Source organism: Diceros bicornis, chromosome 15 (assembly GCF_020826845.1).
Source record: "Diceros bicornis minor isolate mBicDic1 chromosome 15, mDicBic1.mat.cur, whole genome shotgun sequence".
Classification (NCBI taxonomy): domain Eukaryota; kingdom Metazoa; phylum Chordata; class Mammalia; order Perissodactyla; family Rhinocerotidae; genus Diceros; species Diceros bicornis.
This window is the reverse complement of record NC_080754.1, coordinates 30,556,141-30,582,416: the sequence shown is the minus strand read 5'-3', so window position 1 is coordinate 30,582,416 and position 26,276 is coordinate 30,556,141. Positions and strand designations below refer to the sequence as shown.

At 39.6% G+C, this 26,276-nt stretch overlaps 1 protein-coding gene across 1 annotated transcript in view; it reads right to left on the bottom strand.

Moving 5' to 3' along the window:
• The window catches only part of LSG1 (large 60S subunit nuclear export GTPase 1), a 30,103-nt gene that overhangs the window by 1,151 nt on the left and 2,676 nt on the right, over nt 1-26,276 (bottom strand). Inside the window, exons 3-13 of the mRNA XM_058556089.1 lie at nt 22,888-23,008; nt 22,630-22,716; nt 21,760-21,846; nt 17,126-17,186; nt 15,770-15,946; nt 11,309-11,725; nt 8,762-8,863; nt 8,474-8,616; nt 6,177-6,301; nt 3,605-3,684; nt 2,084-2,257 (exon numbers count right to left, since the gene is read on the bottom strand). Coding sequence (XP_058412072.1) covers nt 2,084-2,257; nt 3,605-3,684; nt 6,177-6,301; nt 8,474-8,616; nt 8,762-8,863; nt 11,309-11,725; nt 15,770-15,946; nt 17,126-17,186; nt 21,760-21,846; nt 22,630-22,716; nt 22,888-23,008 — 1,574 coding nt within the window. The remainder of the gene's footprint in view (nt 1-2,083; nt 2,258-3,604; nt 3,685-6,176; nt 6,302-8,473; nt 8,617-8,761; nt 8,864-11,308; nt 11,726-15,769; nt 15,947-17,125; nt 17,187-21,759; nt 21,847-22,629; nt 22,717-22,887; nt 23,009-26,276) is intronic.

Here is a 26,276-nt window from a genome sequence, read left to right as displayed (position 1 = left end):
ATAAACCCACACTCCCATATCTTCATGCCTTCGCTCATGCTACTCCTTCTGCCTGGAAATCTGGCCCTCACCACTCCTTCCAACTGGCACATTTTTCTTTGTCCCTCAAAGTCCAGCTTAAGCACCACTACATCTCTGTAGCTTTCACTGACCCACTCTGCTTCCAGCCCCAAGATGGACTGCTCCCCAATCAGGGTTCACAAAGTTCTTGACTCACACCTCTGTCCCAGACCTAATGCGTCATGTTAGTTGTTAACCCGCCCATCTCCCCTTTGCTAGAATGTGATCCCCCTGAAAGCAATAATCATGTCTTACTCACTTTGGTATCTATCCCAGGCCCCAGTGTAGTAGTTGGGACATAGTAAGTGCTCAAAAAGAGTTGTGGGAAACTTGTGATCTTATTTAAGTAAAAGAAAATGAAACAAAAAAACTAAACAAATTTTAAGTTAACTTAGTACAAAAAATTTAATCCAATGTGATTTCCAAGTATAAAGCAATATATCTCATGATCTTATCATAATAAAATATTACTCTAGAGGCTAAGGCTTAGATATATGCTTTATTATATTGTAATTAATTCTAACTTTTCACCTTTCCTGTACATGACCTTTAGAAATATTTTGTAAACACTTAAAAATTCAACTTAAATGTCCTGTATGACAGTAGCAGGCCCAAGAAAGAGCCTGTAATCTTTCCGTGTATCGGTAAATTTTCTTCTATACTGGCAGATTTGGAAATAATTCAAACTAGGAGCCACAACAATCTAAGTTCCATCCCAGCTTTGTCATTTCAAACAAGTGTCCTTGGTTAAGTCACTTAGCCTCCTTGAGCCTCAATGTCCTCAGTGGTAAAATGGGGATAGTAATATCAGCTTGGCCTGCCTCACCGCAGGCTCACTGGGAGAGACACAAATAAAGCACCATATAAACACAGAAAGAATCATTCTCTGAATACAGCTGACTTTTTTTTGACTATGTAGTCACTTAAAAGCATTAAAAAAATATATTAGGTACAATTATATGATTTAACTGTTCTGCACATAAATTTGTTCTTTAAAATGCGGCATACAAACTTAGTTGTGATATAAACAACTAAAGTTATTAAAACATGTTGGCTCAGAGAAAAGACAACCTACTAAATGGGAGAAAATATTTGCAAATCATAAATATGATAAATGCTTGTATCCAGACTATATAAAGAACTCTTACAACTCAACAACACTGATTCCTCCAAAGAAGATATACATGTGCCAATAAGCACATGAAAAAGATGTGTAACATCATTAATCATTAGAGAAATACAAATCAAAATCATGAGATACCACTTCACACACACTCCTAGGATGCCTAAAATAAATATTGGCAAGGATGTGGAGAAATTAAAACCCTTATACATTGCTGGTGGGAATGTAAAGTGATGCAGCCACTTTGGAAAGTTCGGCAACACCTCAAATGTTAAACATGGAGCTCCCATATGACCCAGCAATCTCACTCCTAAGTATATATCCAAAAGAACTGAAAACATATGTCCATACAAAAACTTGCACATGAATGTTCATAGCAACATTCTTCATAATAGACAAAAAGTAGAAACAACATAAATGTCCATCAACTGATAAACGGATAAACAAAATGTGGTATATCTGTTCAATGGAATATTATTAGGCAATAAAAAGGAATAAAGTATGGACACATGGATGAACCTTAAAGTCATTATGCTAAGTAAGAAGCCAGTCACAGAAGACCACATACTGTATGATTCCATTTATATGAAATGTCCAGAACAGGCAAATCTCCATATAAAGTATATTAGCCGTTGGCAGGGGCTGGGGGTAGAGGGGAATGGGGAGTGAATGCTAATGGGTACAGGGTTTCTTTTTGGAGCGAATAAAAACGTTCTAAAATTAGATATTGGTGATGGTTGCACAACTCTGTAAATAGGTTGCACAATTCTGTAAATATACTATAAACCACTGAATTGTATATTTTAAAAAGGTGAATTTTATGGTATGTGAATGGTATTTCAATAAAGCTATTATACAAAATGTGCTGGATCAGAAGTTAAAGAAAACCTTAAAACTTACTTGATGGAAAAATGTTTTGTCAACTACATTTTCAATCTGTTTTGCCTGTTTATTTCCACCTGGCTGCATTTTGATTTCACCACCATTCGTTTTGTTCTCTAGGAGTCGCTGGTGCTGATGCTGAAAGGTCACGGGATCTATTTCAGGAGGAGGATGACAGTACAGAAGTTTACCCTGCAAAGACAACACAAATGATAACAGTGCCTCACATGTGCCATCTGTGTAAAAGTCCTCAGAGGAGACATCTCCAACCGGGCCCGCTCTGATGGAGCTTGCTGCTTTTTCATTAAGCTAGCTGAGCTGAGTTTTGGTCAACTGCAACTGCAGAGTCCTAACTAATACACTGATGATCCTTACTGTTCTGGAGGCCTCACTCTTCCCACAGCCCCAGACTAGCAGGAAATCTTTCTTCTCTGTGCTCATTACCTTGTTCGCATTTCTACTAGAGTATTCTCCAGTACACTTATACGTTTATACTTAAGATGAGTATTTCCAAAACAAAAACCAAGACAAAATGGACAGTATGGCTGTCCTCACGGGGACGCTGGGCAAGCTGCAGCTGTTCACCGGGTGCAAACCCTGCTCCTGCTACCATCAACACTACAAACTGTGGCTGGCTTTAACTCATCTCCCCGTCCTCCAGTTTTATAAATGGCAAATGAATGAATAATTTATCCATACAAATGTTCTGTTAACCACTTTCTTCCTGAATTGAAGGCAAGAGAATATGGCTGCTCTCTGTCATTTCTATGCTCCAAGAGCTCTGCTGACGTGCTATTGAGATAAGGAGAGAATAAAGGCAAACCCTCAAAACCAGTTATTATTAAGGCCCTGTACTGCCTATTTGTGGAAAGAATTAAGCTTAATACTTAAAAATTATTGGGGACTAATTACATGCCAGGCACTGAGTGTAGTGGTGTGTGTATACACACGTCTCCACACACATACATTGTTCTCATTTATTTCTCATAATAATTTCATAAGATAGGTATTATTAATTCCTATTTTATTGATGAGGAAAACCCAAAACTTACCACATCCTCATTTGTAATAGGAGAATAATAACCTCACACACTTGTTTATTTTTAATGAGATAATACATGTAAAACATTTAGAACTAGCCCTAGCAGAGTCAGCTTTGAAAAAATGTTAGCTATTATTAGTATTGTTACTAGATAAGTGTAGGGAGACAGGCATATACAAAGCTACACTATTGGGAAGATGGTGATATGGCTGCAACAGAAACAAGCAAAGGGCTGTAGGAGATGGAAAAACCAGAGGCATGAATTTATCACTTTCACTAATGTTCAGAGATCTTCATCTCCCATGTTATGTCGTCAGTCACATCTATGGTTCATATGATGCTGGCTCCCCTGGATCAAGAATGTAACTCCAGTTATATCACAATCCCAATGAGAAACTATCTCCTTTATGACTTAACAGGTTGCCATTATTTAAGAACATACTGTGGAGAAAGAAGACCTACTTATTTAAGAGCAACAAGAAGCGAGGTTCACTCACATTGACATAATCCTTCAGGATGTAGCGTGCAGATCGAGGTTGGTCTGGCTGCCCATGGGCCGTCATGAATCCTCGCATATCTGTGAAGAGAAACGAAATTTGCAAAACCTAAGATGGAAGACAGAACACCACGACAAAGACAATTGAGGTGATGGAAATCAAGCCTTTTCTGCTACTATCCAAACTATGCATCCTTACTCTATATCTTTAAAAAAATTAACTAACAATGTAGAAAATATTTTGGTTAGCATTATAAAAACATTCGATAATCTAGGAAAATAGACTATATTGTTATATCTGATACCCTAACAACCACCTAGTGCCACGTTATGACAGACACATTCAATTTCTCTCTACTCCAGTTATTTCTTCCATCATTTGATTTTAAACATTTACATAAGGAGGCTACTTGTAGAAAGCTGTACTGTCAATATTATCAGAAAAACCAAAAGCAATAGGGCAATTTTTCTTATTTAATGATACATCTGCACTTTTTTCAGTTTCCCAAACATACAACAAAGATCCCTTTACTAACTCAATTAGAAGGGAGTAGCAGAGCAGAGAGGTTAAGAATATGGGCTTTGGCAGACAGGTTGGGTTCAAAATTCAGCTCCCTCACACACGAGCTGTGAGTTGGCTCTTTCAGTTTAGAATAAAATAGTTAGAACCCTAGCTCACACCATACACAAAAATACATTTAACCAGATTAAAAATCTAAAGTTTAAAAAAATAAAAGATATTACAGGAAAACAGTTTTATCCTTTTGGGATAGGAAAGGACTTCCCAAGTAAAACACAAAACCCAATCAAGCCAAAAATGAAAAAAATAGTCTATTAAAATTGTTAACTTCTATAGCACTTAAGAAACCATAAACAAAGCCTGGTAAAAACACTCAGCACATGTAACAAAGAACTCCTACAAATCGTTAAGACAAAAACAAACAATGAATAGAAAAAAGGTGATTCCCAGAAGAAATATAAACGGCTAACAAACAGGGACAGATGCTCAATTTCACTGGTATTTAAAGAAATATAAATTAAAACAAGAATTATCTAGCAATGTTGTTTAAAATGAACTGCCAGTGACTATTCTTTATGGACCTGCAGATGGTGATCTCAGAAACTGTACATGTGTGGTCATCCGTTTTTACAAACTGGCTTTTTCCTTACTCTGATTTTATCAGATAGAACTAGATGAAAAACCTTAAGAGACCTGCATTATTTTTAGTTTTATCTGGAAGTCAAATCAAATGGAAAGTTTGGTAGAAGTCCACCTTTCCCCATCTTTCAGGCCAGCACACTGGAGATAAGCCTGCATCAGGAAATCTGGGTTCTTATCCAGGCTCTGCCACTGACCAGACACCACCTTGCAGAGGGCATTTCACGCTCTCAGGTTACTTGTCTTCAAAAAAGGGGGATGAGAAGTTGGGTGATCTTTACAGTCTCTTCTAGTTCTATGATTTTGTCAATATACCAGTCTTAGCACAAGTGCTTAGTATTTATTCTCTTTAAAGTCCCTCAACTAAGTTCAAGTCTGATTTAAATGTGGTTCATATCAAATCACCTTTCTCTGCCAGTAAATACTCAAATACCTTGAACTCCTTCCCAGCTCGTGACAATTCCTTTAAAGGTAAGCCACACATGCTTGGAAATGTTTCTATCATTGCTATTCTTTAGGCAGACACAGGTTCCTCCAGACCACCCTTAAAGCTTGTATTCACAGTAAATCACAATCAATTGGAGAAAAGACAGGGAGAGATAAGCCCCAGTGGAACTGGGCTAAAACAAGGAGATGAGAGAGCGTGGACTCATTTTAATGTCAAACAGGGTTTACAAGGGACTGATGGAAGGGGAAGGAGGACGTTTTGTGTCCCTGTCCTGACCAAGCTCCGCTCTGTCCCCATATGAGGCTTTCCTTCCTGAGGCTGTCCTCACAGCTCTCTTATTCCACTCTGATAAGCACATTCGTTTTCTTCCTAACGTCCCTTTTCTTTCCTGTTTGGGAGACGACTCCAGAAAAAGCCGACACAGTCTCAGATCAGAACCCGTGTGTCTACACTTGAGTACCATCAAAGCGGTGAACATCCTGAGGGCTTTTTCTTTAGAAGCATGTGATAGCTGTAACAGGCCCTGCACTCGCTCTTCATGGGAGCTTTCAACACTGACCACATCTAGGCCTCCTACAGGGAAGGAGAGCAGGGGAAGATGTGCTTCCTCAGGGATCGATTTCTACATTGAAGGTTAGGAAAGGGCAGACCTGGGAAAGAGGCAGAAGATACAAAGCATCTCCTTCTCTAACTCTAAAAAGCAATTCACACACTGAAGTGAAATACCACTCAGGTAGCAGTTAGCTCTCTGTCCCTTACTGCTGGACCCTGAAACCATCACCAAATCAGCTACCTGGAGGCCACATCATAGGCAAGGCCAACAGAGACCACAAAAACATCGACCCTCAAAGACGACATGACAAATGCTAACAAAAAATTCTGAATTTGTATCTTTGCAGAGGAGTAGTTCTCTCATTAACCATATTGTTATCCTTTGTTCATTTTAAAAAATAAATTACAACTCACATCCATAAGCTGTCAACAGTTCTTCTGATGTTGGAGGTCGATGGGGATCTTCATCCTCTCTAGGCTTTATGATACTAATGCCATAGGTAGCTTCTAAAACATATCTCGGAATATTCTGGCAAACATACACTTGTCAAGGAATACATTCCCTTGAACTGACCCCCTTCTCCCTCCCCACGGCACCTGACACATGCTTCTAAGAACATAGTACCTCAGCACTTCTGTGACAAAAAGCTTTCCACCTATTCAAAAGAGAAGTACGGTTACTCATTAATTACAAAGATTGTTTTTTTCTCTTTTAAACAATGCAACACCAATGATCACTTCCAATTGAATCCTTTTAAAATAAGTATTAAAATATTATCTCTGAAGTACGCCTTAAAGATGACACACTTTTACCCTGTAAAGCAAGACTCTAAATAAACTATACTTTGTGAGATAAGCATAATTCAGAGATAAAGCACAAAGAGTCTTTGTTCCTAATCCTTACAACTTTGCAAGGAGAGGTTGTTTTTTCCTCCCTTTCTAATTACTCACAGACTTTCCTTAAGCCACTACCACATTCTATCCGGTACCATGGTTATTCGTGTACATGCTCCATATCCCCCCCAGACTGAATCCTGAAAAGGCAGGATCCACATCTGATTCATGCCTGTGTCCTCCACAGAACCCAACCTAATCTGGCTTGTAAATGCTCAATATATGTCTCATTACTGATTCACAGAGAAACTTAAAATATACAGAAAAGCATAAATAACATAACACCTGTGTTTCCCACTACCAAGAATTAATAACATTTCACCTTTTTTTGTGTGTGAGGAAGATCAGCCCTGAGCTAACATCTGATGCCAATCCTCCTCTTTGTGCTGAGAAAGACTGGCCCTGAGCTAACATCCATGCCCATCTTCCTCTACTTTATATGGGATGCCGCCACAGCATGGCTTGACAAGCAGTGTGTCGGTGCGCACCCGGGATCCGAACTGGCGAACCCCGGGCTGCTGCAGCGGAGCGCACTCACTTAACTGCTTGCGCCACTGGGCTGGCCCCCAACATTTCACCTTTTAAAAATTATATTAAAAAACTTAAAGCTTTCAAACATTATACCAGCCCCCCAACCCAGAGGTAAGGACAGTTTGTGGCACATCTTTCAGTTCACTTTTCATACTTTTATTATATATATCTATTAATACAAAGCATTGTTTTGTGAGATGAAAATTTTTACAAAAATGGCATCATACTGTATATATAATGTTTTGAGATTTACTCAGGTTGCTGTAGGTAGATTTAGTGTATTCTTTTTAACAACTATATATAATATGCTATTTAGGGATATATCATATTTTATTTATCCTGGTAAATGAATTCTTACTCCTTATTTCTTCTGGAAAGAGAAAACAAATTGGGGTAAACAAAAAGCTGTGGCTGTCAAGTGTAGTCATCACGGATCTAGTCCAGAACCGTGCAGGGCCTGGAAATTTTACCTATTCATTAACTCAGGAGGGAGTGTGCCAGTTTCATGGAGTCTCCTGTCTTCTGCTAGCATCCACGCAACAGGAACAGAGTAACTTGTCAGCTTGTAAGTAGGCTGTAATCTCAGACGCTGCAGGTCTTAACAGATCTATCTGTGAGCACTTTTTTCATGTGGGACAGCATTCTAGATGCTTCACATAAGTTAACTCACTATGCTGCTGAGAGGCAGCCAAGTTCTCAATCTGCTACTTACTGTGAGATCTTAGGCAAACTGGTTAACTTCTCTGTGCGTCAGTTTCCTTAAGTTTGAGGAAATGAGAACAAGAGCACTACCCATCTCAAGGGTCACTTTAAGAAATAAATGAGCTATTACTTGGTAAGTGTTTTGTAAAGCAAATAGCAATCATGCAATAAACGTTAGCTATAATGATTAAATTCTCCCAATCACCTGTGAAGTAGCTAGTATTACCCTCATTTTATAGAAAAGGAAAAGTCTCTGGAAGGTCAAAGAAAGTTTACCAAGGTCACTCACATACTCAAATGGCAGTGTCAGGATTCAAACAGGTTTGCAACTGGGGGCTGAGGTCCAAAGCCTAGGTTTTTCCACTTATTCCAGGCCACTGTGCTGCAATCAGGACAGGAGGTCTAATTCTGAAGTCCCAATTCCACTTCACTGTATAAACATGGGCAGATCACTAGTAAGAATTTTAGATTTTCCATTCTCAAGATATCAGACCTGAATATATCAAATGCAAGGCAATGTCCAAAACAAACATGAAGCCCTAATACACACATAACCAGAGTCTTTGCAAAGCAGAAAGGATATCAGTGACACAGGTGGGACGTGATCTCTCATCTGGTCAATTGGGAGGATTCCATTGCAAGTCATCTCTGCCTTGGTAGAGACAAAGGACGGCATCACCAGACCTGGGCAGTCACATAAGCAGAGGCCAGGTTCCACATAGAGAGTCTGAAAGTCAAGAAAGAGGTTATTGCTGGTCATACAGCAGAGGAAGGGAAAGAGGAGCAGCACATGAGTGGCAAAGAATTTCAGAAAATACCCAGAAGAGGAACTGGCTGAGAAGGAAATACAGAGGCCAATGCTGTAGAAATACCTGAAAATGCTTGGTGTGACCAGGAGTAGCAGACACGGACACTTTCTTGTTGCCCATGATGGTGTTGATAGTTGAACTCTTACCAACATTTGGGTAGCCCACCTAGAACAGTCAACAGTACATCTCTCAAAGATCCAAAGATGTTACATACATAGTGACAACACCAGCATCAGTGTCTGGTTGCTTCAGAAGATTATTTGAAATAGACGCTGTTTGTTGTCAGACACTTTTTCCCCAGTGGTGTGAGTGTATTTATTCAGACTTGTCTCCAGTGATGAACAGCAAAGCGAAGTACATTTTATTTTTACAGGTTTTGCTGTAACAGCAGATACTACAGGAAACCTCAGTTCCTTGTTCCCAGCTCTCCCCTCACTGCCCCATCTATACGCATTTCACTGTTTCCATTGCATCTTCCACACTGTGGGTGAAGCCAAGCATCAGACAGATATCTTAATCATCACAACATACAATTATTTATTATTTTTAACTTTTAATAACTTATTAGCAAGTTTCTGTCTTGCTGGCTAAAAACTGTAAATGGCACAATGACTTAATGTGGGTTAATAAGCTATAAAACTCAATTACTCTTGGGTTCAGGGTGAGACAATATCCAGTCTTTCCCCTCTGCTTCTCCCCCAACACTATCAATAAACCTGAAATTTCATGTGGCCTCAGATCAAGCGGGATCATATAAGGGAACAAAAGGAGTTCTCAAATAAGATGATAAGCAAACTTTTTGCTTAAATCATGCCTCCCTGTTCCATGCTTTTTCTCAGGCTTTGTCCAGTGCCTCCAAATCCAATTCCCATTCTTACATGGTTCCAAGAATCCTCCATCAACGTGACTGGAAGATTATAAATACCATCCGTTGAATATAAAATCCCAAACTTTCCACCTATTACACAACTCATAATGGACACACTTTCACCATTCCAGCTTTAACTCTCACCACTCTTCAAACTTCAGCCACACTCAATCACTTGTTATTCCGTGAACACACTTTTCCATTCCTGGGGCTCTGCTTAAACATTTACCTTTTGTCTGTCTGGAATGCCCTTTCATTGTCACTTGCCAAAACCTCACAGTATACTTTAAGGTGCAACCTCTTACATAAAGATTTCAGATAACTGCTCATTAATTTCCATATTCTCCTACTGTTTTGTGTTTATATCTTGATTACATGGTATATTATTATTTAAATATTATTTGTTGGGAGGAGGGGACTTCCGTTACTGTCATCTCCCCCCTCCCCAATCAAGTTCCCTCATTATATACTCCTGTAGAGTGTGGAACTTTCCCTCTTTAACATCCATCACACTTGGAATTACAGGCTCTCTGAGGGTGGGGACTGTGTCTGTCTTGTCTACCGATACATTGCTAGGGCCCAGCAGTAGGCCTGGCATGTCGCAGGGGATCAATAAATGTTTGTAGAATGAATAAACAAACCTATTCTCAGGATGTCTAGAGTAAGAAATTCTGAAAGTGAGAGAGGCTGCTTAGCATTTCCATAAATGTGAAAAACAAACTAACTTGTAGGGAAGCTGGGCTTTCTGGCACACGCAGAAAATGAATTTTTAGCAATATAGAGAAATGAATGCCTAAAGCTGAGAGAAATTAAGTAACTTTCCCCCGGTTCATACCAAGTAAGTTAGTTCCACTGCAGAAGTGGGAGTTACACGGATGTCTGCCTGGCTTCAGGGACACCTCTTCTAACCAGACACTAAAATAAAATGTCGAGCTACTAGTCATTGTAAGTAGGCTTTTTTCTGGTAGGAGGAAATGGGCTCAAAGTAATTAGGATTAACTATACTTGGCATGTAATTTAGGCACTGGAAGACTTTAAACCTGCCATGATCTACTTTCCTCCATTCTGTTTTGTTCTCCTAGACAGAAGATCTTTAAAATAAATACCTTCTTAGTGGAAAATTTTAAAAATAAATAACATCTTCTCTAACATCTTACAATTCTTTAGCTAAAGATGGGGCCGTCTAGAGCCATGCTGTATCCCTTTGGGGTTTGGGCACCTTTCACAGCTACCTTTGGAATTAGGGTATATGGAATTAGAGATGTGATCTCCTTTCTCCTATTTGTAGTATTTATGCAACTAAAGAATTTGTCACACTTTGGCCACAAGATGTTGGGGCAAATATGCACCTGGAACATTTACCTATGAGTTGGCAAGGATCACAGGATGCCAAAAGCCTACAGAGGGTAAGAACAGTGGACTAGAAGTCTGAGGACAACACTAAAAGCTCTTTCCTTCTAGCATTTCTTGGTAAATCACACAATGGGTAGGGCTGAACTGGAAGGAGACTGGAGAAGATAATTATTATGAACAGGGGTGTAACCAATATAAGCCTTCACTCTTTTGAGTTGCGCTTTGCCTGCCACACTGCCAACCCCCTAGATGCCAGTGGGCAACAAGAGGACAACAGTTCACTATGATGGCAGAAGCCTGACTGGTCTCTGGGGTTCCAGTGTAGCTACCAAAGGATGGGGAATAAAGATCCTTATGTGGTAACAATTTTATGACTTATTTCATCTTACCAGTCCAACAGTAAGTTGCCCATCTTTCACCTTCTTCCCAGTGTGTAGCTCCTTAAAGATCTCCAATAATTCCTGCTTCGATACCAGGTGGCTAAAATTGCGTGTCTGCCTCTTCTGCAGGGTGCTCCTGCCCGGAGCCTCAGAATCCACAGTACGGCTTTCTTTCCAGTCCTGGCCACCAGCCTCTTCCTCAGGGGTGCTGTCCTCTTCTGAACACGTCTGCCAATCTTCCTCCTCCTCCTCCTGACAGTCCTCATACTCACTGTCGTCTTCATCACTAGTGGCTACTTCACTACGTGAGAGAGAATCTCTGCCTAGAAGATGTTCAGTCTCATCACGTGGAATTTCAGCCTCATTGCAACTGGAGTTTTCAAACTCAGTTGTGTTGGCTTCTTCAGCATTTCCATTTACTTGTTCCTGATGAAATAACATAAACCACAAAAGTTCTGAAGTGTATAACAACTGCATTTTTCACTGGTGAAAATACTCAAGAGTTGGTTATCTCAGATGAACAGAGGACAAGGAAAGTTATGAAGGAGACCAGAAAAGGAGAATCCAGGCAGAAGACAACGTAAGTCTTTCAGTGCAATGACACAACCAAACTCTCAACAGTGGTGCCCTCTGGGGAGGCGAGGAGTGGTGGACCTGCACTTTATACATTTCTGTATTCTTTGAACTCGTACAAATAACATGTATTACTTTTGTAATAGATAAATCTTTCAAGAAAGCAAGGATTTAGAAAAGCCTAGGTCAAGCTCAATTCTTTGCCAGTACATTATTTTGCAGTGGGCTGTAGAATAAAACAAAGCATTTCTCACTAATAATAAAACATTTAATGTTCTCTGGGGCCGGCCCGGTGGCACAGCAGTTAAGTTCACGTGCTCTGCTTCGGTGGTCCAGGGTTCACCTGTTCGGATCCTGGGCACAGACCTACTCATTGCTTATCAGGCCATGCTGAGGCAGCATCCCACGCAGAAGAACTAGAAGGACCTACACCTAGGATATACAACTATGTACTGGGGCTTTGGGGAGAAAAAAGAAAAAGGGGAAGATTGGCAACAGATGTTAGTTCAGGGCCAATCGTCCTCAAAAAAAAAAAAATTTAATATTCTCTTCTCTGCACAAAGCAAGAAGAGTATAATTTGTAATTTGAGCTTCATTTTACATTTGCATTTTTAAAGACAGCCAGTTTGCATGTTCAAGGAAAGTGCTATTCTTTCATAATTGCCTTTAATAAATCAAAAGTGCCTCGGAGCATAGCTCCCTGCATATGAAATGCAGGAGCAACAAAACTCAACTCTGCATGCGGAAATTATTCACCAATTAAAGATTTCCTGTGGAAAGAGAAATTTAAAAATCATTTACTATTCATGAGTGTGTTAATTCTTCTGAATTCCTACTGATAACATAGCAGAAATAAGGCAATTTACAGTATTACTGATTTGTATCAACAAGGTTGAATTTGTCTGGATTTAGAAGTGATGCAAACTTTGTATCATTTTCAAATAATCTAGGGTTTATACAAGCAGCTGTCACAGAAGAGGGCATAATGAACTCAGTTAAACAGGTATCCTAAATTTTAGAAAAGTAGAGATATAAACACAACATCAGGGAAAATAGGTATGATTTCACAACCATGCCTGGCAACTCAAAAAGAAACATGGCTTACAACAGAACCATAGAACTGGAAGCAATTTCTATGATAAATGAGCAATGAATGTAAAGAAGTCAGTGTGTCTTCACTGTGAGCTCTTCTGAATCATTTCAAAACATGAAAGAGACAGAAAACAAGAATGTGAAGTGAACGTGGATGTGTATTAGGAAAACTAAGGTAGAAGCAGTTTAGGTACAGGAAAAATGATACAGACAACAAAAGGACTTTGCAGTAGTTTTATTAAAAATAAAAAGAAAGAAGGCAAAAGTCAATCCTTTGGGGAACACAGTGCAATTTAACAGATGGCCCAGAGAAAACCGAGGTACTCAGCAAATGCCATGTTTTTTAAAATAGGAAGGGGCCAAACAACGGCAGAGGAAGACCCAAACTTCAGACAGGCAAGAAAACAGTGAAGACCAAACAACTTTTAATAAGTTCATGTTTGATCCTCAAATGACAGATGTGATTACAGAAATAATATCACAACAGTAGCTGGTAATTTTTTCTTGGGAAAGCGTGAAGAACAGTAGAGATTTCAAAAGACTTGGGAGGAATAAATGGCGCCTCACTTTTAAAAAGGAAGAAAGAATATCTTCCAAAAACCACACACTGTTAACCCACAGTCTGAAGCTAGCTGTTAAACTCTAAAAAGAAACCAGTCAGCAACAGGAGGCAACAAGGGTTTCCCGGGAACAGATCATGCAAACAAATTCCACTTTCCTTTGGAATCTACTACTTGGTTAACAGTTCAGGGAATAACACAGATGTAGAAACTAATCCTTTTTCCACTTTTGATAGGGTTATTGGGTTGGTGCACCAGGGCTAAGCAATATAGTGATATTTATTCAAAAACTTCAGCAAGACATCGCCTTCCACGGAAGATTTGAAACAACAGAAATGATAAGAGGAAAAACTATAAAGCCAGACTACCCCAGGACAATAAGCACTTATACCTATTGTTAAGATTAAAAGAATAAAATATATAAAGTGCTTAGAATAGTGGTGCATAGCAGAGAATAAGTTTTCCATGGGTTAGTTTTTATCAACAACAGTAACAACAGAATAATTATTGTTACATCCTTGCAAATATATCTGTATTCCTCACATTAAACTGCTTGGTATAGAGTGCTTGGTAAGTCCACAGAAGGTTACAGAGCCCTACCCTCAGTCCTCATGTGTTCAGCAATGTTATCAATGACTGGAAAGAATATACAGAAGGGCAAACACACAAAATCTGCAGATGATTCAAAGCTAGAATGAAAGAAAAGCAAATTGTACATCTAAAATGAACTCTACCATGGCCCCAAATCACTAACAACATTTTAAGAGGAATAGTACTATTCTACGTTGCGGTAAAAACAAAATGAAAAACTTTTTCCACATGTAAAGATGGGATAAGATTTGCTTAATAAGTCTTTTTTAAAAAATATTTGAGGGCTGGCCCTGTGGCTTAGCGGTTAAGTGCGCATGCTCTGCTGCTGGCGGCCCGGGTTAGGATTCCGGGCGCGCACCGACGCACGGCTTCTCTGGCCATGCTGAGGCCGCGTCCCACATACAGTAACTAGAAGGATGTGTAGCTATGACATACAACTATCTACTGGGGCTTTGGGGGAAAAAATAAAATAAATAAATAAAAATAAAAAAGCATTTGAAAGATTTGGTTGTTCATAGGTTCAACAACATACATTATGTTCAAGAGCGTAATGTAGCTCCTTTGAAAGGGGATGAATTAACAAAAACAAAATTATTGAGAGTATCCTGATCACAAGAAGGGAGAGTCCCTCTGTACATGTCCTGGGCAAACCACCCCTGGAATAATGTATTCAGTTAGGTGTCACCAATTCTAAGTGTCATCCTGACACAGGCAGATAGGCACTCAGGACCACAAGCGCCTGGGGGATGGTGTCTGTGATGAATAGGAGAGCAGAGAACCTATAGTGCAGAAGGGAGAACTAAGGGACAAAGAAAGAGTCCTTAGATCAAAGGTTAGGGAGGCCAACATAGTTTCACTCAACGGAAAAACTTTCTAAATTTAGAGATAAAAAGAATGAGCCCCCTGGTCTCTGTGATTTAAAGTAGTCACAGGGAGAATATAGGACTGTGTGCCAGGAGGTGGAGGAAGGAATTACTTCAAAGAGGCAGAGCTCGCTACCTTCTAAGCCCATCAAGGGGAGGGTACTGTGTTCACAGCACCTAGTTCAGCACACTCCATAGCCAAGAGATGGCTGATGGAGATAAAAGGAAAGGAGGAGGACAGGAAAGAAGAGACTACTTTAAGTCTCTTCCAGCTCTAAGAGTCTATTACTAATTTCTTTTCGTAGTTATTATTTTAGAAAATAAACTCCAAACAGTTTCTTAAAATTTTAAAAGATATAGAAAATAACATGGTGTATCTTAATTTAGGATTACTTCATTTCTTTTGTTTTCAAAACAATGTCAAAGGAGATTCTAATCAAGTCCTGGGAAGTTACTACATCCTTCAGTTGTACCTGACTTTTCTTAAAAGCATTATAAGGTCATTATGAAACTTCCTATACAACTTCCTGCCTAAAATTTTAAAAAATTAAAAATTATAGCTCATATCAATGTGTAACACGGACCCCTGGGGATGGCAGACTATTCCACAACCTGAGAAAGTAATCTTGTGACTCATTTTTCTATAGGTCAACCTAACATAGCACTTAGGGAACAAACAGACAGACAACCCGAATTCCCACAAATCTCCAATAAGAAACAACAAACAAAGCACACTAATCAGAAACTGAAATGCTCCTTGAAACCCAACATGGAAAAGTCCCCCAGGTTACCTTAGGGTCACCAATCAGTTGAATGGCTTCAGCCAAAGCTGACCAGAAAATAACCTTCACATCTTCTTTTTCAAAGTATGTGGCCCACGCACTCCGCTGCTCAGCAGTCAACAAGTCTGCCTTATTTATCAGAATGACGTTCTCCTTATCATCATCTATTTCTTTCACATAACATTCCTAGGCAAGACAAAGATATTTAGAAAGGCCTCTTCAAACAAGAAAATATTAGGCAAATTATACTGAAGACTCCCAGCTATGACTAAAAGTTTTTACTGCCCTCAGTTTTAAATCATTCATAACTTAAAGATTTTTAATCAAGGTACATTCTACTGACTCTTTCAGTAAGTTTTGAAGAGAGATTAGGTCACATAAACTTAGAAATACTCTTAACATAAGAAATTAAAAGGGTAAATAGAAATGCTTTCCTGTCCTGTTGAAGTATAACAGTTTCTTTTTCTTTAAATAAAGTGGTTCCTCTCTTTTAATAATGCTGAATTGTTTCTTTTAAACAAAGTTAAAGAACTGCATAACTAGTCGATTTGGCAGCCAGCAGGGACTATTTGTCAGCCAAGTGATGATAGCCAATAAGCTCATCTTTTAATGTAAAAAATATTTTTGAAGTCTAAAAGAAAAATGAGATTTAGTAATTGAATTAATTTCCAAGCACAGCTCTTCATTAGAAAACACACCAGAGGTATAAAAGCTGAATTTGTAAGTTTCACCATTCAGATTCTTGTTATTCACCACTGGATTTAAAAATAATCTGTACTATTACTACTACGGTTCTCAAACAGAAACAGAAATACTTCACATGCATACTGTGTTTTATTAATTCAAAGCCTGTATTACGCTATTTCATGTAAGCCCTATACCTTAATTATTACTCCTTGTAGTGTTTTATAAACTTAGTTCACTTGTAAAATACCACAGGAGGTAATAACTAAGGTGTGAGAAGAGAGAACTTAATGGGATGGATAAGAAATGAAGTGACTAGGAATATGCTAAAGAAAGTATAATGCTATTTTGACTGATGTCTCTTAAAAAATGAGAAACACTGGCAAATGTCTATTAACAAAGTGGCTTCTAAACTAACAGCTAGAAAATTCACCTAAGTGTTTGTGCCTTCCTGCAGATGGAAACAATTGTTTTAGAAGAGAAAACACCTGTCCAAACAGCGGCATTATGCAAGCTCCGGACCTTGGGAGGAGAGGGAGGCCTAATTACTAAACAAAGCTAGAGGCAAGAAAGGAGCGCTTGCCTCCAGTTACTGCTATGCTGCCCACATGCTGCAGTGATGCTGTCCTCCCACTGCTGCTCCAAGGACTTTAAGTTTGAATCTTGTCACACTTTACTTACCAAATCCTCACATCTAAAGAGAAGCGGATTTCGAGCATCTACTATCTGGACCACAATATCACTGAAAAACAAATGTGAGATACTCCAATCATTGTGGAGTGAAAGGAAACACTGACCATATAACAGTAGCAAACACTTTCCATACATTAAGCACTTGACATATGTAACTTTTTAAGGTATAATTATTCCCAGTTCACATGAGGAAACTGAAGGTTGGAACAGTTAAGTAGCTTGTCCAAGGTCACCAGCTACTAAGTGATGGAGCCGGAATGGGAACTCCAGCAGTCAGAACCAGAGGCCACACTCCTAATTATAACATTCTCCTGCTATACTACGGCCTAGAGAGGCTCTGATGTTTCATTGCTAAAACTTCAACTGTATCTTCCAGTAAACTCTCCCAGCAAGATAAAAAGTATTCCAAATACTTCAATCCAAGGTGAGGTCTACTGTATATGCAGTACCTAATCTACCCTTGTGTTAACGCCTCAGAAGAAAATAAATCATTTGCTGACGACTGCCACTATCAAAGCCTATATGTTATTTAAACCCAGGGCTGACAAGAGAAAGCATATATCCAGCAAATAATCATCCACTAGTTCCAAGAATGTGTTTAAATGGCAAAAATACAAAACAGCAAAATACCAACTTAAGTTGCCATACTGAAGCAGGAATGATGAGTTCAACTTCTTCCATCACATATAAGAAGATGTCGCAATTAGAAAACTTTCTGCAGCTGATAGCAGGGCCCTCAAGTCCCCACAAACGTAGTGGGGACTACAGCAGCCCAGCATTGTGAGAATAAGTATTTCACTTCCCTGGGAGGATCCTCCCTTCCTTCAACCTCTGTGGCCAGGGAAACACTCTAAGGGCCAGCTGCGACTGCCACTGAACAGAAACACGTGGCAGACAAGCTACCACCTTACAGCAGTCTCCCCGTATCCATACCTGGTGAGCCTTTTCTGAGGGAACTCTTGTTCAGCAACTATGCTGAACACCAAGGAAGTAATAAATCAAGGTTACTATTTAGGGCAGGGCTTGGACAATCAAAATGGACTTTCTTTCAGAATAGTTAAATTTCCAGCATAACCTTGTGATTCAAAGGAACTCACAGATGTGCTAATTTATGATGAATTGTTTTTAAGTTCTCTAAGTGGGTCCCAGTATTTCTTCTTTAAGGAATATCTACCACTTTCAAACTGTGAGGATTTAACAGTAAACGCAAGAATGACTGCAAAAAAGGGACAAAGCCTAACAAACTAAAATTACAAGGTCCACAAACATTATGTCTACATACCAAACATGCAGAAAGAGTAATCAGCTTAGAAACCAGTAAGAAAAGAAGACAAATTTAACACAGCTTGCTTCGTATGCTGAATTAGGATGCAGAGCCAAGTGCCAACTATGAACCAGGAAGGGCTTATGCAACACAATGGAAGTGCCTTATCTTACTAGAATACAGTGTTCTGCCCTCATTGCCTCAGCAGTTTCCTGCATTTCAATGACATGTTATACAGCAAATCTTCTCTGATAACTACTCCTGAAATTAAAGAGGCAGATGGCTTAACTAGCCTGTTACCAAACAGGAGACATCTGCTGCACAGAACACATCAGTAAATATTTCCTGTTAAAAGATGTGGCAGTAGTCGCTTTACTGGTAATATTTCTGTAATTCAGATCCATTTCCATGTGATATAAACTATACTCCTTGAGTTAGAAACGTGTTCTTATAAAAAGAGAAATATCATATAATAAGATAACAGAGCAGTAATACTATAATCCATTGAAGCTACAAGTTTCAACAAGCACAGGCTCACTCAGGGAAACCAGCTGCTTATTTAGGGGCATAAAAAGCATGTAGAGAGCCTTCCTGTTAAACATGGAAGAATGAACACATATGGTGACCTGCGTTCCCTCTCAAAACCTACAAAAACGAAAGTAAATGCTGCAACTCATCAGGACAAAGAGAAAGAAAGAACAACAACAACTAAGAAATGTCAAACCAATTAAGAAGCAAACCTGTCATGCCCCAGAACTACAAGAAAGCTCAAGATTAGAAGCATCAGATCGACTCTCAAGGCAAGAGTGAGGTATGGGACTGAAATGAATCTGACCATGGAGCTCTTAGGTCCACTCCCCTGTTCCATTCAGCCAGGCAACTACACCTCCTCCCTCCCCTATCTCAACGGCAGAAGGCTAGGGTTTATTACAGAGAAAACGAATCTGAGAGGCTCTAAAACTGAGACCTCAAGCACAGGAGAAGGCGGGAAAGAAGTGCCATACTGAAAAAAGGGGGATTAAACACGAGTCTGTGTATCAAATGGTGAAAATGCCCAACCCCCTTGCATTATACCACTGCCGTTAGTCTCCTCCTTCTCGCTATGAAACTGACTGGCCCTGGGGCGAACACCTACAGATACTAACATCTTGGGTTATTCCAACAAAATAAAATTGATCCCTACTCAGTCACTGTGTAGTGAAGTTGACCAGTTGCCAAACTCCACCCAAAGAGGTAGTCCTATCAATCAGCTTTGTAAAGCTTCGTTCTTAAATATGAACAGACAACAAACATCACTGACATCTGAGGAAGGCCTCTTACATAAGAGTCAGAAATCAGAATAAACAGAAAGAAAGGAATACACAGGAAAGATAGACAGTATAGGAAATAGGAGAAAATCTAAAATTTAAAAAAAAAAAACCCTATAATTAAGCGTGCAGATGAGGGCATTCCCTCAAGGTCGAGGTTTCAATATTTTAGAGCTTGTTACCATTTCTCTTCGGAAATAAGAAAACAGGTATTTTCAGCAGTACACACTCTCAACTGCTAATGTGAGGCACCAAAGGAGAGATCAGTCCACTCTGCTCCACAGAAGTTCCCAGGAGAATGATACTGGGTCTTCCCAAGCTCCTTCAAATGGGCCTGCCCAGATTCTGGGAATTGGCAGCAAGCTTCTTTTTTCAGGCTTAGAGATTTGCCTTGCCACTCTGACCACCCCATATCCCAGCCCAATGGCCCTCTCTCTGTCCCCAAGGGAACAAGACGGGGGAGGCATGTAAGCCACTTTTTAAAAAATTGAGATATAATTCACATATCATAGAATTTACCCTTTTTAAAAGTATACAATTTAGTGGTTTTAGTATATTGACGAAGTTGTGCAATCATTATCACTATGTAACTCCAGAACATTTTCACCCCCCTAAAAAGAAATGCAAGTTAACTTTTACAAGTTTAATCCAAGTCACAATGCTAAATGTGCTAACACAATCACGTGCCACATGATAACATCTCGGTCAACAATGGACGGCACATGCGACAGTGGTCCCGTAAGGTCAGTACCATACAATCTAGGTGTGTAGCAGGCTATACCACGTAGGTTTGTGCGAGTATACTCTACAATGTTCGTGCAGTGACGAAATCAACTAACAACTCATTTCTCAAAACGTACCCCCATTATTAAGCAACGCATGACTGTATTCTTTTCTGAGAATCCCAGGTAAAGCATCCTGTTTCCTAATGTTCTTATTGGGCGTATTTTATGGATTAAAAAACAAAAAAACAAAAAAAAAAAACCCAGCCTGAAGGTTCCTTGTTAAAAAGCATCATTTCAAATATAAGATTCACTTATGAAATCCTTGAAAACAATTCACCCTCCTTGAGGAAAATAAAAACCTCTTTTTTTTTTTTTTTGTGAGGAGATCAGCCCTGAGCTAACATCCGCCAATCCTCCTCCTTTTTTGCTGAGGAAGACGGCCCTGGGCTAACATCTGTGCCCATCTTCCTCCACTTTATATGGGACGCCGCCACAGCATGGCTTACCAAGCAGTGCGTCGGTGCGCGCCCGGGATCCGAACCAGCGAACCCCGGGCCGCCGCAGCGGAGCGCGCGCACTTAACCGCTTGCGCCACCGGGCCGGCCCCTAAAAACCTCTTAATTAAAGAGCTGAGATTGGAGAAAGTTGATTTATCAACTTCTAACAATTAGGACAAGGAAAAGACTAAAAATCTCCCATTCTCAATTTATCAAAAATCATTCTCTTCTTAGAGAATTAAAGCCCAATTAAAATAAATCACTCCTTGATTTCCCCCAATCCTTATCAACTGCTCCGTCCTCCGCTACAACCCGGCCCACTGCCTTTCTATCTGTAACACAGCAGGAATCACACTCGCTTTGTATTCTAGTGCACTTCACGTGAGTGCAAGGATTGCATTTCATTCATCCCTGCAACCCTGGTGCCTGGCACTTTGCTTGGCCTCCCCACATAACATATTTGCTCTTTGCAGGCAGATACCTACTCCTTTTCATACCCATGTTTTCCATATTACCAGAAAGGAATTCAATATATATTTGCTGAAATCAAAGTACAGCTGCTTCAGAACTCATCTTACAGAAACCGTTCACCATTCTCACATGCTTATCAATGTGTTCATCTAATAACAAAAAACTCTATATTTTAAAAGAAATAGAGTATCATACTTTCAGTTTTTATTATAACTCTCAATAGCCCTTTGTATAGTTTACGCCCTGTGTGCCTCCCCCCTACACCTCGTCCCTGGGCCTATGAGCATATAGTAACACCCAAACCTAATGTAACACCACTACAATGTCTTCATTACACAAAAAGAAAATGGTAACTTACCTTCTCTCAATCACCCTCCAGAGCTGGCGCCAAAAATCCAAATTTCTTTCAAATGGAGTCAGTATCAGCTTTTGTTCCTCTTCTAGCCTGGCTTTAGAATGAAAAGTCTGTATCTTTGCCAGATTATAATAGAAGGTTTCAAGTAGTATAAACACTCAAATTCATTGCATTAAAAAATAAGTATACAAATATTAACTGTCAAATTATTGCTGAGTCAATATGAAAATCAACTCCAAATTTTATACCTAAGCTATTTAAGCCCTGGAAGTTTATTTATCATACAAAATGACATTTCCCCCACACAAGTCTTTCCGGAAGAATGTTCAAGAGGGCAGCAATCAACCCCAGGGTGACTAATGGCTAGAGAAGGGTATAAAAAGGGAGAAGGCCAGCAACGGAGCAGAGTAACCAACTTGCCATCTTTGTGCAAGGATGCACGTGCACCCAGCAATGCTGTTAGCACACAAAACTTGCATTTGTAAGAAATCTAAGGGCCGGCCTGGTGGCGCAAGTGGTTAAATGCGCGCGCTCTGCTGCGGCGGCCCGGGGTTCCCTGGTTCAGATCCCGGGCGCGCACTGATGCACTACTTGTTGAGCCATGCTGTGAAGACATCCCATATAAAGTAGAGGAAGATGGGTATGGATGTTAGCTCAGGGCCAACCTTCCTCAGCAAAAAAAGAGGAGGATTGGCATCAGATGTTAGCTCAGGGCTGGTCTTCCTCACCAAATAAATAAATAAATAAATAAAAAGAAATCTACTATTTCCCTGTTAAAAGAATCAGGCCTTCAAAATGCAAATAGCCATGGAAGCACATCAAAATGCCTGACTCAGAATTTCAAGGTAAATCTTCACACAGTTGAATGCTCACCGGACAAGTTGACGTCTCCATTCTAGAAAGTTATCTTTCTCTGCCTGTTTGAGTTCTTCTGGGCTAGTTTTTTTGTTCCATTTTGGTCTAAAACAATCACAGAGGAAAAAAAAAACTCCACATGAGTTACCAAAATAAAACAGGGGATCTGGATTTAATAATGGTAGCTAAGAAAAGGAAGCAGGAAAAAAGGGAACATCAAATTAAAAATTTTATACTCAGTGGCCTTGTAATGTCCTACATTCTTGTTCAACTCACCTCCGTGGTATACACAAGAACTGTTTGTTTTTTTCATGGAGTTTCTTAATTCTCTGGCTCTCCTCAAAAGACAGCAGTCCAGTTCTAGCCTCAGGATGCACAAACTTAATGTTAAGCTTCTCTGTTTATAGAAAAGAAAAGTACTGTTACTTAAGTGGCAATATAGATAGTGAATGTCAGTCATTACTTGGAAAACTACAAATATCAGCACCTAAAACAGAATTTAAGCTTTCTTTATTTAGATGCCTCTAGCCTTGGATAAATTGTAATTCCCAAATGAAGTTTTCTACCAAAAAAAGAAAAAAAAAGGAATGAAAGAAAGAAAAGACCTTTACTAAAGCTTTCAAAAGGTCAACCATTTTTTCAAGTACTGATTTTATAAAACTCCATATGCCAAATGCATTTCATGGAAACAGACACAGTAAGAGTGGGAAGGGATTGTAAAGATTCAGTACAACCAATCTCCTCATTTACAGACAAAGACTACAGGAGTGGATGGGGAAGTAAAGATTCAGCAGAGATCCCAGTTAGAACTAGTGAACTACTATACTACTATAATTTACATATTTATGATGAAAACCATAATGAATGCTATATAAAAATTCATTTATTTAAAAGAATTATTATTCAAAGGAATGCAAAGAAATAAAAAAAAAAGCTAAGTCCGTGTATGAACTACAGAGACCTCTAGGCCTCTCTATTTCACCATACACAGCCGCCTCCTTTCCATAGGCAGGTGACTCCACTGAGATAAACACCTGAGAAGCCAGCTAAGCTTCTTACCGAAATGCTAAGGGAAGGTCCTATTCAAAGACAACAGGACATCTTCACCAGTGTTCCTCTTGACCTTTAAGCAAAGATTGCAGTCCGCTACCTTTGTCAGACCACTAATACCATGTAGGACCTTGGTCTGCACAGTCCAGTAACCTAAAGAACAGTCAACCCAACCACCATTCTCATTCATGTCACCCTCAACCAACAGTCAAAACACACATCCTCTAGTGCCACATCTGATAATTCTTTCACATTAATCTCTCCTTCCAATGATGATCTCCCACCCAACAATCCCACTTTGCTTCATCCAATCTCTGCAAACACCTCTAGTCCCCTGACTCTTTCCTATTCTCCCAGTCCACCATCCAGCTTGTAGCTTCACTTTTTTTCCCTATTTGGCCAAAACCATATGGTATATCCAGTCAACCACTCTCTAAATGAACATCATCAAAATTTCTTACACTCCACTGTACCCACTCCCAAATCTCCAACCTTAGATAAAGCCAACTATTCATTCCCATTCTCATTTCAGTTGCGATGCTGAGTTCTGCTGCAAGTAATCACATAATGCAGCCACCTGTCTCTAAACTGTCTTTACTACCAATACTTTGACACCAAATGTGTGCATTTTCCCACACCAACAACCAGTTCTCCAACTCTCTGGACACCAAATGGGTGTCCTAAAATTCAATTCTATTCTGACACGAACCATCAAGAGTCAGTGTCAGACACTACAGGTTTAAGGGCTCAGTCCCACAAAACTGCCCCACTTTGGATGCCAAATCTCTGAATGGGCTTTTATGGAGGCTTCATTAAGTAGGGATGATTGATTAAATTACTGACCACTGGTGATTAACTCAATCTCCAGTCCCTCTCCCCTCCCTAGAGGTGGGCTGAAAGTTCCAATGGTTTAATTATGCCTAGGTCTGCCTAGAGACCAATCCCATCCTAATGCTATCTAGGGGTCCCCAACCACCAATTATCTCATTAGCATACAAAAAGACACTCTCATCACTCCAGAAATTCCAAAGGTCTTAGAAATTTTCAAGTCAGGAACCCGGGAGGAAAACTAAATATATATATATTTCTTATTATATCACAACATCACATTGTCACTACAAACTTATGGGCTCAACATCAGCTAAGTCCTTAGGACTTCTCATAGAAGGAAGAAAATCCTTCTATGATCTTGGTTTTATTTCTCCCATTCCCTAAACTATAACTAGTCTCCTTGAGCCCCCTACTCCTCCTCTGCCCACTTCTTTTCAGATGACCTTGTACCATAACAAGAGAAAAACTGAAGCTATTGGATATGCACCCTCTCAACTTCTCATCTACACATTTCTCAACGTGTGCACCCACCTTCAGCTTCCTTCTTTCAGCCTCAGAGGAAGCTGTGCTCCTTCTTTTGTATAAAGCTAATATCTTCAACTCTGCTTTTGATCCCATTCTATTCCCATCTCCTTCCAGGCTCAAACTTTGTTCTATTTCCTCATTAATCTCTATTTTCTTTCATGTTTTTAAAAATTAACTTTTAATTACACAATACATAAACTCTCCTTGTACAAAATTCAACAATACAGTAAGGCAAACATTCTCTTTGACCAACCTCCAACCTTCTCCCCACCTCTGCAATCCCAGATCTCTCCCCTGAGGTTAATGACTAAAAGTGTAACCTTCCAAGTTTTTTTCTAATATAAACATATATACATGGACTGGTCAGAATATTTTTTTAATGCAAATGGTACCACACTATACGCACTATTCTGCAAGTTGGTCTTTCCATTTGATCCTAGGTATTAGAGATCCTTCACATCGTATCCTGAAATTTACCTCATTCTTTTTAACTGCCACAAAGCATTACCACACAAGGTCAGGGTTCTCTTGCCTGATGTGCATAAAGAGCCAATTATTATGGCATCAGCTTTGAGGAAAAAAAAAAGCTTTATTGCAAGATTGATCTGCAAGGAGACAGGAGTCATAAGCTCTCAGATCTGTCTCCCCAATCCAGGGCTTGGGGCACAATTTATGAGATGAATGGCAGGGCAGTCTGAAGTGTGGAGATAGATGATTGGAGGTAAGGAGAACGGAGGCAATTGATGATCTGCCCAAGTGTAGTCAAAATTCATGGCTTTTCACAGGACACATGTTCACAAAATGGTGGTGTTAGTATGATCCGAGGGTACAGTTTTCAGCCCTTTGATGTCAAAAAGGTCATTAGGCATTTGCCTCAAAATCCATCAGTGATCATTCAAAAAAATGAAATCTGAAATCACGTTTTATTTTTGCTTAAACCCCTCTCCAGGCTCCTTTAAAGCCCTTATTCTCGCCAGGATCTGACCCTTGCCTACCTCCCCAGCGTTTGCTCATCACATCCTGCCCCTGTGTACTTTAAGCAGATGTGCTGCTCACATCTTAGCTTGAGTCCTCTCCCTGTCTGTCATCTCATCTGTCCTTCTAACATCTACTCATCTTTTGAGACTCAGCCCCAGGGTAAAGCTTTCTGTGACTGGCCCTAGTCTTCCTTAGAACAGAAACGAATACTAACTCCATCTTTTATGACCCCATTGTCTGCTATAGACTTCTTTCATAGCACCTAAAACAAAATTTTGCAG